This window comes from Heloderma suspectum, chromosome 3, assembly GCF_057233095.1.
Source record: "Heloderma suspectum isolate Gila_16-S chromosome 3, 16-S_ref, whole genome shotgun sequence".
NCBI classification, from domain to species: Eukaryota; Metazoa; Chordata; class Lepidosauria; order Squamata; family Helodermatidae; genus Heloderma; species Heloderma suspectum.
The window spans coordinates 41,202,565-41,219,195 of NC_139460.1; the positions used below are offsets into that span (position 1 = coordinate 41,202,565).

At 40.1% G+C, this 16,631-nt stretch overlaps 1 protein-coding gene across 2 annotated transcripts in view; it reads left to right on the top strand.

Moving 5' to 3' along the window:
- NBEA (neurobeachin) overlaps positions 1 to 16,631 on the top strand; it is a 595,906-nt gene that overhangs the window by 518,680 nt on the left and 60,595 nt on the right. For both annotated transcript variants that reach the window (XM_084843013.1, XM_084843014.1), the window contains one exon: positions 3,510 to 3,677. In XM_084843013.1, the coding sequence (XP_084699139.1) occupies positions 3,510 to 3,677 (168 nt within the window). The remainder of the gene's footprint in view (positions 1 to 3,509; positions 3,678 to 16,631) is intronic.

Consider the following 16,631-nt stretch of genomic DNA (forward strand, 5'->3'; position numbering starts at 1 on the left):
AACTCCCCAGAGAGCTTCACCTATTGGGCAGTATAGAAATGTAATGAATGAATGAATGATACATCCAACGCACATCCCAAGTGGATAACCTACACCAGAAGCTAGTTAGGTGGAATACGTCCCTGTTGCTTCTGCTGGATGTCTCAATAGCATTGGATATCAACAACCAACCATACTATCCTCTTGGGATGTTTGGCTAGTATGGGACTGGGCACTGTTTTACGGTGAGTCTAGTCATTCTTGTCTTGGCCAAACACTCCCAGAAGGTGATGCTGGGGGATTACTGCTCAGCCCCTTGACCACTGACCTATGAAGTTTCCCAGGGTTTTATGTTATCTCCTATGCTTTTAAGCATCTACATGAAACCACTGTAAGAGGTCATCTAGAATTCTGGGGTGCAGTGCCATCAATATGAGGATGACACACAGCTCTCTCTCTCTTTCAACTTATGCCAAGGAGGCTGTGGAATGCCTGGATGCAGTGATAGGTTAGATGAGGGCTAACAAGCTGAAGTGCAGTCCAGTCAAGGCAGAGATACTGATGGTCAGTAGACAAGATGATCCCGGTTTGAGAGGATAACTGCTCTGGATGGGGTTGTACTCCCTCTTAAGGGTCGGGTTCACAGCTGCTGCTCCTAGATTCAGCATTGCTTCTGGATGCTCAGATGGCTGTTATGGTCAAAAATGCCTTTGCTTAGCTTTGGTGCTGTTCAAGGTGCTGTTCAAGCTGTTCTTACCTATACAGCCCTAAATGGTTTGAGGCCAGGATATCTGAAAAAACTGCCTTCCCATGTGAGCCACTGTCTTTTGAGGCCCCACTTCATACCCAACTACTAAAGGAGGTTCACATGGTGAGAAATAGGGACAGGGCCTTTTCTGTGGCAGCACCTAGAGTGAAAAACTCCACCCCAAAAGTCATTAGACTGATCCCCATCCTTGCTGGTTTTTAGTTAGGCGCCAAAAACATATTTATTTCCCCTGGCTTTTGTTTTTAATTATGAGATTGAACATTTAACTTCTTCTCTCTCCTTCTGATCTCAGCTTTGTTTGTTTAAATTGTTTTCACAGTTTTTACTGGTTTTAATGTTGTCAAATCATCTCAAGAGCCGTTCTTACTGCTGAAAGGTGGTCTAGAAATGTCCTTACAAATAAATAATAGAAATTTAAAAAATGTGTATAGGATTGAAGCCATGCTACACAATCCTATATATGTTTACTCGATAGTAAGTCCCACTGGGCTCAGTTGGGCTTACTCCCACTTAAGAGACAATCACAGTTTAATAGTCCAGTCCTATACATGTCTACTCAGAAGGAAGTTCCATTGATTTCATTGAGGCTTCTTAGGTAAGTAGGTATAGGATTTTGCTGTTAATGTTTCAAGACTGTACGTTTTTTGGCTTTATTAGGAGGAGTTAATTGAAGAATGCACTTTTCCTAGCTGATATTTAGTCTACTTGGCAAAATAATTTTCCAGATAAATTGGCCTACTTTGACGTACTGAAAGCTATATATCGACAGATAAGCTGGACCTAAGACAATGTTATTGTTCTAAATCATTTCCATCTGAAGCCTCAGTATTTTCATGTTCTATGTATAGAATAGTTAATAAGATGTTGGAAATATTGAAAAAAAATGGCTGAGCCAGGAATAAAACATTAGAGTTCAAAATCTTGCTGTCCACTACCCACCTAAGTTCCCTGTTGTGATATTCATAACCGTATATATTGAAACTGTTTAAAATTCTATATAAAAGTTTAAAGATAGTCTATATAATAAATCAGTGATTAGTTTACATACACAACTATTTTTGAATCCCCTTTAAGAGTAGAAAGACTGTACATTGTCAGTATGGAACAACACATATGGAAAATTTTAATTTGCTACGGGAACAAAAGGATCACAGTCTTATAGCATAATATACAACCAGTTAATCTGATATACTAGGTTTTAAGATGATTTAGACCCATTGATTCAAGTGGCTGGTTTTGACAAATATTCTAATGTATTAATGTAGATTAAATGGGTGGTTAGGACATGGTGTTTGCTGCTTTTGAGGGATTACATGGGAAGGTAAGAAGCCACATCCCTCAACAGTGTGTTTAGCCTTGTAAGCTGCCTTTGTTTTAAAGATAGACAGGATAGAAATCTCTTAAATAGGCATAGAAAATATTTGTTCTTTGTATATACAGGGGTATTTCAGAGCTATAAGTCTATTTTTCTATTTTCTTTTATTTAATTTGCATTTCCTAGAATAGCTTAGGGATAATATTTTGCTCCTTCCCTTCCCCTAAAGAAGGTAACAAAAATCTGACACAAATTATTTAATCACGTTTGGATTGATAATTGGTGTACTTGAAGAGAAACTTGAATAAGACTTCCCTTTAAAACTTGTCATAAGTAAACTTGGTAGGTTGTATAAACCTACCTCATAATTTGTATTATAAGGCTGAGCAAGAGCCTTATAATAATAATGTTGTTTTTAATGCTATAAAATAATATTTTATAAAATAATATATTAATAATACTATAAATATTAAATAATTATAACATTACAATAAATAAAATAATTATAACATAAAATAATTTTATAATATTATGATAATATTATAAGATAGTAGTGTTATTTATTTATATTTTTGTTTATTAAAAGATTGATATGTCACCTTTCTTACACGAAGGCGATCCAAAGTAAATAATTTATTTATTACACTTATATCCCGCCTTTTTTCCTCCTTAAGGAACCCAAGGCGGCTTACATTATCCTCCTCCTCTCCATTTTATCCTCACAACAACAACCCTGTGAGGTGGGTTGGGCTGAGAGTCTGTGACTGGCCCAGAGTCACCTAGTGAGCTTCCATGGCCGAGCGGGGACTAGAACCTGGATCTCCTGACTCCTAGTCCAACAGTATTTTCAAATATCAGACCAAAAACCAAACAAACCTTTAAGAAACTCTGATGTTAACAGTAGCAGCAGAATATATAAACATATGTTGCCTGCTGTTTTTATTTTTGTTTCTACTTTATACTACTTTATTGCTTTGTTTTACCATTTGCTATCTTCAAAATTGATGACCCTAAAATAAATAATATAAAATAAACATATTTTGAATGTACGTATATATGTATTTATTTATTTTCAGAATTTATATCCTGCTTCCTTGTTATCAAGACAGATTAACTACAAAAGCAATAAAGAAGATACTTTAAAAAGCAATAGCAGTAATCCATATAAAGTGTTAAAAACAACCATGCAAAGTTAGAATGCCCGTGTTGGGAGTTATATTGATGTTAGATTCAACTGCCAATTCAATCAGTTTCTGTACATAAAATGGGAGGGAGGGCACCATCTTTTTCTTCACCTTAGCCAGCAGTATGGCTTGGGCTGGCCCTACCTCTGAGAAAGGCCCTCTTTTTTTAAAAAAAAGGAAAATAAAAGAAAGTGATGCAACACCAAAGAAATGTACAATGTGAGAAACAAAATGTCTTCCATCCTCTCAATTTCATTTCCAGGCTCTGGAAAGCGAGTTTGTATCCTGTCAACTTCACCAGTGGATTGATCTTATATTTGGCTACAAGCAACGAGGACCAGAAGCTGTGCGAGCACTTAATGTTTTCCACTACCTGACATATGAAGGTTCTGTTAACCTTGACAGTATCACCGATCCTGTGCTCAGGGAGGTAGGTGTTTCTGACTCCCCTTTCTTCAAGCACTACTAAATTTAAATGTAAAATGCCTTCATTTATTATGTTATTTACTCAAAACATGGGATCCACTGTTATGCTTCAAAAGAGAACAACAGTGCCAAAATACACATAAACAGAAATCAGTTACTTTAAATGAAATGAAATGAAAATTATAATTGAATGTTTTTAAAATTAATTAAATTAAAGTACCAAAGAATCATGGGAATAGTTTTGTAAGCCCAGTGGCAGTCTTGGACTGGTCCAAGAGTAGACCTTGGTTCTGGGGGATGAAAGGGGAGAAGCCAAGGATTCTTCTCCAACTTGGATTTTGATCTGAGGTGGAGATGAAGGGGGTGAGACTTAAAAGCTCACCTCTTCTTTGAACCAATCTGAACCTCCCTCCACCCCAAGTTCGTTCCCAAACTGGCATTACAAGTAGTTTTTTGGATCTCGCCCAATGTGTTTTATTAATCAACAAGTGAGATTAACAACACAATCCTATGCATATCTACTTGGAAGTAAACATTATGTTTAATGTGGCTTACTCCCAGGTAATTGTGGATAGGATTGCTAGCTAAAATATACATCACAAACTAATCACATTCTATATAGATTTACTGAGTTACTAGAATAGTTAAGACTTCTTTTCAGATCCTTAAGTAAGCATGTGTATTATATTTATATTTTTACAATATAGATTTGGGATTTTGTTGTTGTTAATAAGTGAAGTTACAAGGAATTCTAAGGAACAAAACAATGGCTAAACAATAGAAAAAATGAAATTGGTTTTATGTGTGTCTGCATTGGAGTGTTGCCTCTTATAGCATACTTTTAAAAAATATTTGGTATATACAGGATGCACCTCATTCTTCCATGTGTTGTCCTAATCTTGTCAATCCATCATAGTAATATAATTCTTAAAAGATGACTATAAGTATTAAAGATGACTATAAGTATTAAAGCAGTCTGTAAAATTATTCAATTTGGTTGAAAAGTGTGAAGATGCAACAGCTGCAAGATGAGTGTTGCTGTGCTGAAGCTACATCCATAAGCTTCCATGCCCCATGCTATCTGCCATCTGTTGTATGCAAAACAAGTAATAATTTATACATTGCCAGCCAGTGGAATACTTGTGGCATTTTTTGCTTAAATCCTCAAATCAGAAAACATATAGCTCATCATATAGCAGTGTCCAGAAATACATTCTTAAATAAAAAATGTTTTTTTAACATTTGCCCAGTTTTTATATGGTTTTATATACGATGTGATTGTAAAATCCTCATTCATAGTAATAGCAGAATTCCACAAACCGCACCTAATTTCATGCAAATTTTGGAGAATGTAGGGAGATATTTTTGCTCTTTCTCTTCTGTGTTGTCTTTAAAATGGGTTTGATCCACACTTAGTCATATTATTATTTTATTATTATTATTTATTTCATTTCTATACCGCCCAATAGCCGAAGCTCTCTGGGCGGTTCACAAAAATTAAAACCAAACAACACACAATAAAACAATTTAAAATATATAGAACATTAAAACCACAATATAACAATACAAACACAATAAAACCTAGCAGCAGTACAGGAGTTTAAAATACAGATTTAAAACAGCAAAGATAAAAATTTAGAAAGCTAAAATGCCTGGGAAAATAAAAAGGTCTTCACCTGGTGCCGAAAGGAGTACAATGTAGGCGCCAGGCGAACCTCACTAGGGAGCTCATTCCAGAGCCGGGGTGCCACAACAGAAAAAGCCCTCCTCCTAGTAGCCACCCGCCTCACTTCCTTTGGCAGGGGCTCACGGAGAAGGGCCGCTGACGATGATCTTAAGGTCCGGGCAGGCACATATGGGAGGAGGCGATCCTTCAGGTAACCTGGCCCCAAGCCGTTAAGGGCTTTGAATGTTAACACCAGCACTTTGAATTGGGCCCGGAAATGGACTGGCAGCCAGTGCAGCTGGAAAAGTACTGGCGTAATATGAGCTCGCAGGCCAGTCCCTGTTAACAATCTTGCTGCCCTATTTTGGACCAGCTGAAGTTTCCGGACCATTTTCAAAGGCAGCCCCACGTATAACGCATTGCAGTAATCCAGACGAGAAGTTATCAGAGCATGGATAACTGTAGCTAGGCTATCTCTGTCCAGATAAGGGCGTAGTTGGTATACCAGCCTAAGCTGATAAAAAGTGCTCCGTGCCACTGAGTTCACCTGTGCCTCAAGTGACAGTTCTGGATCCAAGAGCACCCCCAAACTATGAACCTGATCCTTTAGGGGGAGTGCAATACTTTCATATTGAAAGTAGATCATCCAAAATCAGTGGAACTTAAGACAGTCATTGATTTCAGTGGTTCTGCACTAAGTGTTACTAAGTCTGGATCCAACCCAATGTATGTAGAGTTTGGTTGTTTTATAATGGCGGCCATCAGCTGCAAAGGGAAGCACCATAACCACAACAGGCAGCAGTGAAAAAAGCAAGCTAGGGATGGTTGGGGGAATGGGGCTTCCTTTGTCCTCCCCTATCCTGTGTCACCCTGGCCGTGGGCACTGAACTCTTAGGTTAGAGGTGCCAAGATAGTGATACATCAGATTCAAAGGTTTACTTACAAGGAGACTTACAGCACACAAGCGCACCCAATGGTTGGATCAGACAGCTTCTCTGGACCACGAGCCATTGGGTCAAATGGGTTTTATACCATACATGCTAGCAATAAGGCAGCACGACACTAGCAAGCACCCCTAGCGTTCATTCCCAGCATCGGCTAGAAGTGTTTGGTTCTGAAGCACAGCCACCTGTAAATAAATTATGCTTCCCAGGTAGAGTGCTTGATAACACTCTCACTCATTAGTATGGAATGTGCTAGGCCGCGGTATCAGCCCTTTGAAACATCTTCACATGCTCAGAGGCTTACTAGCAAGGGAACTGCAACAATAATGAACTTAAGCAAGCATTATGGATCTCTAGGCCCCGCTTACACTACAAATGACTTGGTTACGCTCCTGGGGCCAATACAAATCCCCAAAATGTTAGAAAAACGTTCTCTAGAGACTCAGCTTTACTATTTTTCATTGTGCAACTTAGCTTCCTCTTTGATGATACAACATAGTTTTTAGTATCCTCTATGATGATACAACACAGGGGGGGGGGTTTATTTACCAATTTGGGGCAAAATATTGCTCACTGAAAAACACAAAATTCTTCACATCTCCATTAGTTCTACAAAGAGGGATGACAAAAACCCCTGTACATTAGAGCTAGGGTTTTTAATTTTTTTAAGTGTTTATCACATAAAGTACAGAAGATTCAACTACAGTTTTAGTACTGATAGCATGATAAAAATGAAACCTGCTCAACACTTGGGCTGTATTTGGATGGCATGATAACCCATGGTTTATTGTGCTGGGAATGAGCTACAACAAACCTTGGGCTTGGGTGGTTCCCCTTCCCCTCGCCTTCTCCAGCAGAGCTGTGTGGAGATCAGAAGTTTTCACTTCCATTTTTTATTAACTTGATTATGCCTGAACCCTAAACTGTAGTTAATCTTTACCATGTTTTGTCTGAAACAAGCCAGCTTCATAACCCATATTTTGTTTCACACAAACCATAGCTAAAATTAAGCACAGTTTGTCAACTTCAGACAAAATGACAAGCTGCAGTTAATCAAAAACGGCTGAGCAAGAAGAGGAGAGGAAAGGGAGATGTGCGCAAGCCCAAGGCTCAATGTGACTTGTTCCCATCACACTAGACCATGGTTATATCCTGAGATCTGAACATAGCCTATGTTTGCTTACACTTCTTTATCAGCATTACTTCTCTCATCCAATAGTTCACAAATATGATTATTAATATTACTTGTAGCTTGGGCACAGACTCTTTGCACTCATAGGGAAGAACCTGAAATGTTTTCTTTAAAGTACCTCTCCCTGCTAAATAGGCAGGTCACTGTTCAATTGAAATCAGCTTTCTTCTTTGGATGTTGGAGTTGCCATGTTTAAAATGTCAAAGAAGCATAACTGTTATATACATATATAATGTTAGGAATTTTAGGAATTGTAGTCATTGTGTTTTTGTTAGTATTTCTGGGGTTTCTATCTATATATTTTTTAATTCCCCTGCCTCACTTGTCATTCAACTTCAAAGCTCAAGAGTTATGCTTTTCTTTGTAAATCTAAATAGTTTTTGTATATTTTAAATATTCCTAAATTATAGTAATGTATTAGAAGAAGTGATGGGCCAAATCAGCTCTGTTAGCTACATGCCATTGCCCCATTTCACCGGTCCATTTGGATGGTGCGAGTTCTGAAGAAGAGTACTCTTCCTGGAATGGCTTGCCGATTTGTTTCAAGGGAGGAACTGACCAGTCTCTGCATTCCCATATTTAAGCACACACAGATTCCTGACAGGGCAGATTATTGTTTATGTTTGTTCACATTAGGAGAGGCACCATCAGTGCCAGCAGAATCAGTTCCTAATCAAATGGCATCAGTTTAATTATTCTGCATATGTCAAAACTTTGTTCATAGTGTAATGAAACCATTCATAGAAGAAAACCCCAACTATCATCATATGCGAAAACAAATGGGAAATGTTACAAGCTGTAGTTTCAGCATATAACATTTACAAGCTTGCCTATATAGTACTGGTTCAACCCCCTGTCCCCAAACCAAGAAATTTAGTAAAGTAAAAGCTAAAATTTAATGAACAGCTCAAGGATATTGATTCATTCTTCCTTGACAGGTGAAATCATGGTTGCAGCACTAACCATAGCAATTATTGCATTAAAATGTCAAGAAATTAGAGGTCAGAATAAGAGATAATTTTCTTCCTCGTGTCAGATTAAAAATTGACATTCTTTGACAGCACAGGATCTCTAGCGGAGAAAATTATGACAGCTTAACTCATCTTGCACTTGTAAAGCAGTAATTGATAATGAACTTTACCATGACAGCCTTCTCCTGTGGAGAAACATGACAGAACATCCCTGGTACAAAGCCTGTATCTCTTTTTAATATGTAAACAGCAGTTATATTGGACAATAGATGTTGTTTGGAATTGTCTTTACTGTTGGTGTACATCATAATCCAAACCAATTCTTCTAGACTGGTTCAGCTGTCTTCAGAGGGCTTGTGTTAAGAACGCTAATTCATAAAACAAAGGCATTTAAAACTTAATTATCCCCAAATTGTTTCTATATGTTTCACCATTATTTTATTTGATTGTAGATACCTTACAGCTGGACTTTTTTTTATCAAGATAACTTTTGTAGTATTTTACTACAAAAGTAAAATTTACTTCACGAGTTTAACTGTACGTGCCCATACAAAACTGTTGGATTGTCTATAGCTATTTAAACACGTTTGGTTTAAAGGTTAAATTTCTAAATGTTTTCAAATTATTTGGAGTGTCTTGTAGAATATAAAATACATGAGACATGTTTAGATTTGCTGGTTTACTAGGGGCTTGTTCTATAAAATTCAATTTTTGCAAAATAGGCTCCAAGAAATTGGATACCATTTGCAAAGGTTACACCTACTCCTACAATACATAAATTGGGTTGTTGTTGTTTTTCTTTCTGGAAAAAAAATGACATGACATTTGTTTACACAACACTAATTTAACACAGTGATGTCAATATATCAGTAATGGTTTATTACTCCAGCTCAAATTACAATTAAAGTGGCTAAATGGCAATAGTTGGTTTGATGCCCCAAATGTAATTATATTTGTCAGATGCACCATTAAAAGCAGACCTTTTGTGTATGCTTACAAGAAGTTAGTATTTCAAGTGCTCTGTTTATTTTATTTACTTATTCTTCTTGCTTCAGATATTTGCCAAACCTTCATCTATGTTTGTTAGATGCAGTCTGTTTATCCTTAGTAATGTTTTTAAATCTAGTGAAATATGGGACAATTGCTCTTTGTACACTCCTTGTAGGCTGTCTTCTTCATACTCAGTTCTATATAGTACAGCTCTGTGCTGTATAATTTCAAATTATGATGTGGTGCAGATTCAGTTTTTTAAAGAAAGAAATAAAAAAAAGATAGCTCCTTGGGTTTTTAAGCCAAAGGATTGAGTTTGCACAGTCTAGGAACTAAGAAGTTCATGACACAATTCACCAGGAAATTCTCTTGTACAAATGCCCTTGCATTTGAAATAGGGCCTATGCCTGGTAATTTGCCCTCAGTTACTTGTTTCAAGCATTTGCCTGTCAAAAGACCTGAACATATTGGCAGCATGGCCAATTGGGGGGAAAATCCATAAATGAATAGCAGTTTGATAGTTGTTTTCCATGACCATCTCCTAAACCTTAAAAGCAGGTTTTGCTGTCAGCTCTCAGAGCATATGGCCTATGCAATATTAATTTATTTTGAAGGTGTTTGATATCCAGCATATTTAAATTATTTTAAGTGGCATCATAATGTTGTGGCCTTGATGTTTTTTTTCAGTGGCCCTCATTTCTGGATTTTAGTTTTCATCTTTTATTTTCTTCTCTTATCTCTTTCTTTGATCTGACAGGAATAACAAATCATCCCTCAGGATCTGCAGTAGTGAAATATGCTCACAGGAAGCACAATTTTTACTTTTTCTTCCCTTTGCTGATGAAAAAATCTATGGCGCTACAGAGGGTTGACATGATAGGGCTGTCAAGACCCAACAAGACAGATATATCTTTAACAAAATAGATGGAATGCTCGCCTCTTGTGGAGGATAGCAGGGCCTAGAAAATATATGTGGAAAAGACCAACGCTCGTTCATAAAAAATCAATACAAGTATTTCATGAAGTAAACCTAGCCACTGCATTTATTAATTGTTAAGAACGTGATGAACTTTTTGTATACACTTAATAGATTTTGTTTTCTTTTATTATCACTTTCATTTGAAAGGAATATCAAAATTCTTTCTCCCCCCCCCCCCACGGTCTTCTTCAATGGAACTGTGTCTGTAAAATGGTTCACTTAAATGTTTGCTGTTGCTGAGATGCTGCTGTACACAGAGACAGGCCTCCTGTCAAAGAGTAGTTGTTCTACATAGCATTGGATTGTTGTTTAAAAAAATGGATGATTTTTTTGTAAAGTTCTATGTTCAAGTGGAGGAGGAGAGCTACTGTGGAGACAGGCCTTTCTTCCAGGGCCAGGAAAATAGTCTCCAGTTGTCATTTCCAGAGGTGGCAGTGCCTCCCCTTTTGACCCTGAGATGACCTTCTGGTTTTGTAGCTGGCAGGCAGACTCCAGGAAAGTTCCCATGTCAGGACACAGGAGAGCTGAACAACGCAGTAGTGACGAGAGCCGACTCTCCCAGTGGTGGAATGGAAGAGAGAGATAGCCTACTGTAGGGGACCCCATCCTGCTACATATTTCCAGTTCCACATTCTTCCTTTCAGCCTCTTGCCTACCCCAGAGTTTTCACAGACTTCCTGCTAGCCTCAGTGGCTTTCCTCAGAACCAAATGATGAATGTTCACTAGTAAATTGACAATCTCCTATTTTGCTCTTCTTCTCATTCCCAATGTTGTCAATCCTGATTTCATCACAGACTCTGACCTGGGAGTGATCCTTAATACAGCAATAAACAGACTCTTCCTACCTCTAGTTCCCCAAACCTCCTTATAAGCTCCTCAGTAGTATGACTGGTGTTGAAACCCAGATCATGGCAGATTCTCTCCAGGTGGCTAGGAATGATCTCCTGAATGGTGTCTGTTTCTTGGGCAAGACTTCATTCTGTTTCTGTTCTAAGAGTCTAAATTTCACATCTAAGCCTTCGCTTCACAACTAAACCTTGTGAAACCATATGCCTATCATTCTACCTTAGAAGCTACTCAGGGCTGCCTTCATGGTTCTAAAACAGAGAAGGCAAAGTCAGAATGTTCTGGATGTCAATAGGAGGAGGGGCTCTTGCTCTCAAACCAGCCGTATTTATTTGTTAGGATGTGGGTGAGCCCCACAGGATCTCATGAAAACCTTTACCTCTTCCCCCTTTTCTTTCTCCTCTCACTTAGGGCAAGCTAAGATAGCAGGGAGGATGTAGATTCTGATTTTCTTATTTGCTGTCACTATGACTTCTTTGCACAGGAAGCATGAAAAGAGTATTCCCATGTTTTCCATCTTTGGCTGAGATAGCATTGGGGGAGAGAGAAATGATCCTGGTTGGAGCTTGACAGCTGCCTAAGCTTTCCTCTTCCTGCACTTAGAGAGCACAGTCTGAATTTTCCGCCAAGATATCCTGTCTTCATACACACACCAAGGGACACCATCAAGGGTAGGCATGGTTGGGCACCTGCCAGGACCAATATCTTAGCCGAGGCCCACTGAAAAGAGTTCTCTGGAGTTATTCCTCCTCTTCACCATTGTAACCTGCTTATTCACCTGCCTCTCATTCTGACCCAGACATCGATGGTGTTGAGTAGGAGGAATAGTTGATGCCACTGCCTCCTTGCTCACTGGTTCTCTGCCTGTCAGGCAAGCAAGTGGTAGCAATGATGAGAAAGAGGATGAGGAGCAGCAGCAGCTGGTGACAATGGTGGGTCCCTCTCTCACCTAGGGGTGGGGGCGTTGAGAGTATCTTGCCTAAGGGCTCCCAAAAACCTGAAGCCTGCAGTCCACACACCTGTTTCACAGCTCTCCTTTGCAGTGTAGGTAAGATTGAGTCAAGTAGTGCCACTGTCCAGGGAACAGCTGCCATCTTGGACCAGGCGAAGTACAACAACATCATATATTTCCTGACTACTAGTGGAGATGAGCACCAGCGGTCTACCTAAACAATTCCCTTCCACCACCCTAACCCTAGAATCGTGAGGAGACATTTGGCTTGTTCACACGTAATGCTAAACCATTGTGTGTTAATGTTCCCGTGGGGCTTAGCGGAGTGTGCCAGCCACCATATGCAAGCAGTGGTGGCAGTGCGTTCATAGCTTGTCCTGTTGTGTGAACCTGGCATTGTGGGTTGTTTGAGGGACCACCCTCAAATAAGCCATAGCTTGTTTTAGGGTTATTTGAGGGTTATCTACACCCTCAAACAACCCACGTTGCTGTGTCTGCAAGACACAGCAAACGGGGTGCCCATGGGCACCATGAAAAAAGGGCACCTGTGAGTGCCGGCACAACATGACAGCCTGCACAGCTAAATTAAGCTATGGTGGGCTATCAAGTCATGCAAACCGGGTCAGTGTGTTCTTGTGATAGGTAAGACAGGTTGTGACAGGTTGGTCCCAGCCTAGCAGATGAGTTAATAGGGGTGCCACCCCTAGGACAAGTAATCTAGATCCAGATGCAAGATTTGCACAAGAGTCCATAAAAGCAACAAGACACGGGATGCTCGGCCCCAGTGAAATCAGAATATTGTGAACCTTGTTTTTCCTCTCCTCTCTCATAATATCAGACCAGGGTCAGCAAATGAAATTGATTAACAGGAAGAGCAGAGCAGAGAAAAACATAATTCCCGTTGCTCATGATTAATTTGTGGAATTCACTGCCACAAGATGAGGTGGTGATGACCACTGACTTAGATGGTTTTAAAAGATGGATTAAGGCAGATTCATGGATGATAGGTGTCTCAGCAGTTATAAGTAATGACAATTAAATGGAGCCTCCATGTACCAAAATAGGATATCTATGAAGTCCAGATGCTTGGGACAAACTACAGGGCTTGGCCATCTTCTTCATGCCCTGTTTGTGAGTTTCCAGAGTCTTCTGGCCTCCTGCACTTGGAAACGGCATCCTAGATTTGATGGACTTGCATTGATCTACTGAGGGTGGTGTTATATATAGTCTTCCACTATAAAAAAATCTCTATCAAAACTATTTTATTTTCATGGTGCAGGATTGCAGTCTATGTGAGTAGTAATTGCTACTGAACAAGATTCAGTTTGTTCTTTGCACAGCAAATGATCCATTGACGAATCCATTCCCAAGCAAATAATCCATTCAAGGACTATTTCCCAAGAAATAAGTTTGTAGAGAATCTGTTTAGACTGCCTTATTTACTAGTTGTCTAAGAGTTTAATCTGCTTCTTTTGCTACATAATGCCTTCAAATTTCTGTAATGATGCTGAGCAATATGTGACAGGGATTTTTTTCATTTCACAAATTCCCATTCTATGAGATGGTTAGGAGAATACTCTTCAAAGCTGGGGTGCTTTATCTAAGGATGCCTCCAGATGAGGCTTTATCATGCCATCGCCCTGCCACATTCACAGATTTTACAAGGGGTCCAGACATGGTTTCCCATTTGTAACCCATATTTTCCCACCACTTTTTCCTTTCATTTTCTTACTGCAGAAAACCTGTTAAGGAAGAAAAGTTAGAATAGCTGCACAATGTCTTGTGATTAGGAGTAGGGCTGTGCATGGGCCCCCCGATCTGACTCAGAAGCCGTTTTAGGGCTTCTGAGACGGGCCCAATTCGGCTCAGGCTGATTCGGGGGGGGGCAACCCACCTCAGCCTACAAAGCCGAAGCAGGATTTGGACATCTGAATCCTGCTTCGTCCCCGCCAACATTCCGCACAGCCCCCAGCAACCTGGGCCTTTGTTCCATGGGGGTGGGGGTGCCACCGCCAGGAAGCCACCGCTGCCACTGCTGCTGGTGCCACTGGGAAAAATGCTGCCCATCACAGCCCACCAACTGCTGACAGGCACAAGGGCAGGAGTCACCCTCCAACTGTGCTCTCTCCCTTCCTTAGAAGGAGCAGAGGGCACCCGGTTGGAGGCCAACTCCTGCCTCTGCTCAAGCCTTTATGGGTTCCTTGCTTGCAAGGAGTCCGTGAAGGCATAAGTCAGGCAGCAGAGGCAAGAGTCGCCCTCCAAGTGCACTCTCTCCCTTCCATGGAAGGAGGGGAGGGCGTCCGGTTGGAAGCCAACTCCTGAGGGCAGGCTGCCGCTGCTGCCGCCACCAGCTCCTAGGTCTCTGGATTTGCACTGGAAGCCGTCTTGTTCTGGGGAATGAGGGGAGCCATTTCCCCCTGTTTCTGCGCTCTGGCTGTCCTGCAAGTGGCAGATCCGTGATTTTTTTTTGTTCAGTCTGTGTATGTTGGTGGTTTGGGGGATTTGCTCTGCAAAAATCCTTTGAAATCAAGAGGATCCCTACCAAGGATACATGTTTTTGCACCGTGGCTGTGCCCAGAAGTGGTGGATCCGTGATTTTTCTGGTTCAGTCCACAGAGGCAGATGTGTTCTGTGATTGGACGGTGGTTTTGTGGGTCTCCCCTTTAAAAATCATATGAAATCATAAGAATCCCTGTTTGATTTTATGGATACTCGTTTTACCCAGTCCCCATAGCACGCACTTTCTTCTTGGCGTCGTTCTGCCAAAGGAGAGTGGGAAGGGTTAAGGCTTCCTCTACCTGGCAGAGACTAGGGCAGTTGCTTCCAGTGGCTAGGACTGGAGCAGAGAGAGACATGCCGTGGAGCTTCCCTCTCAGCTTCCAACTCATCCTGCTGCTGCCACCTCTGCAACCACCACCATCACTGCACACAAAGGCAACTTGTCAGGGCAACAAGAGGCTGCTCAATTATCAGGTGGCTCACGCACCCCAATGGATCTTCTTGTGCCCTCCTCGGGTGCATGTACCCCACTTTGGAGATCACTGCTCTAGCCAAATAATGTTCAGACAGTACATTACTCTTCTCCAGTAACACCACCTCTCTCACAATGAGCAAACGGAGGCTGGCTTACAGCAAAGCTCACTCACTCCCTCCTCCTCTCTCTCTTCTCCCCTTCCCCCACCTCTCCTGGTGGCCAGATCTCTCTCAAATTGATACATTTGGCACCTCCACATCCTCTCGCCTTCCCCCTCCTTCCTCCTCCCCCTCCTCATGATTTTTCAGAAGTTCATACATTTTGGATACAGCCTGTCTAGGCTGCTCAGAAGGCATAAGAGCTCCGAATATATGAGGTGGATGAGGCGCTTGTCTGATCCACTTCATATCATGACGAGGCACCTCCAAACCAGCCTGCTTTGCCTCATTATTCGGGCTTTGTACTAAGGCGGTGCACAGCCCTAATTAGGAGTGCTAAGAGAACCCTCTGTCTGGAAGTAACCTAAAGGTTTAGTGGCCATCATTATGAGCAACGGGAAATCTCTTGTCTTCTTTGTGTCCTGATCTTCTTGCCAATCAATTTCATTTGCTGACCTTGTTCTAGTATTTGGAAAACAACAGATATGGCCTCACTTGTAATTACACCCATAATGTATAGATATATCAATTCAAAATATAGCTTCAAGTTTTAATTTCATATGTTCACTGGGGCCCACAAGAGAATATTGTTGAAAAATATTTTTGTAGTCATTACGGCCTATAGATACTACTGGTGGCTATTGCAATGCCTCTTCTCCATATGCTACTTTAAAAATAGGAAGAAAATGGGTCTTGTTTGCAAAAGCTGCTTCTATATTTTACTTGTTATTGCATTCCATTTACAGGTAGTAATTTTTGATTTTCAGAAATTAGTAGCAAACATTTTAGCATTCATTTTAAAGTAATATTTTGCTCTAGGGAAGAAAGATGAAAATTACTTGACTGCTGTTTATAGCAGAAATAGCTGGAAGCCTTTTTTTTTACTCTATTAGCACAGATTCCAGTTATATTACAGTCATTACCTCAGAATAAATTACCTATTTTTCTACAATGTTTTGCATTCATCAACTTCTTGCAATGAAGACTGCTGAGCAATTTACGTATTTCTCTTAGAAAATAGCGAAGCTGATCATTTTAACCATTTTCAGCATATTGATAATATGCCTCTTTAATGGCCTTGTAAAGCCAGTATACGCAATATGTTCATGATGTTTCATTTTGTCATAACATAAAATGGTGTGTTCTAATATTTAAATTCCCTGAAAATGATTTTGTTTTTAAAACACAAAATAGCAAAATGGTTTTTATTAACCCTTTATCATACTGCTCTAGCCAAATAATGACTTGCCCTTTGTTAGTATTGCAAATGTTGTTCACTTTGGAA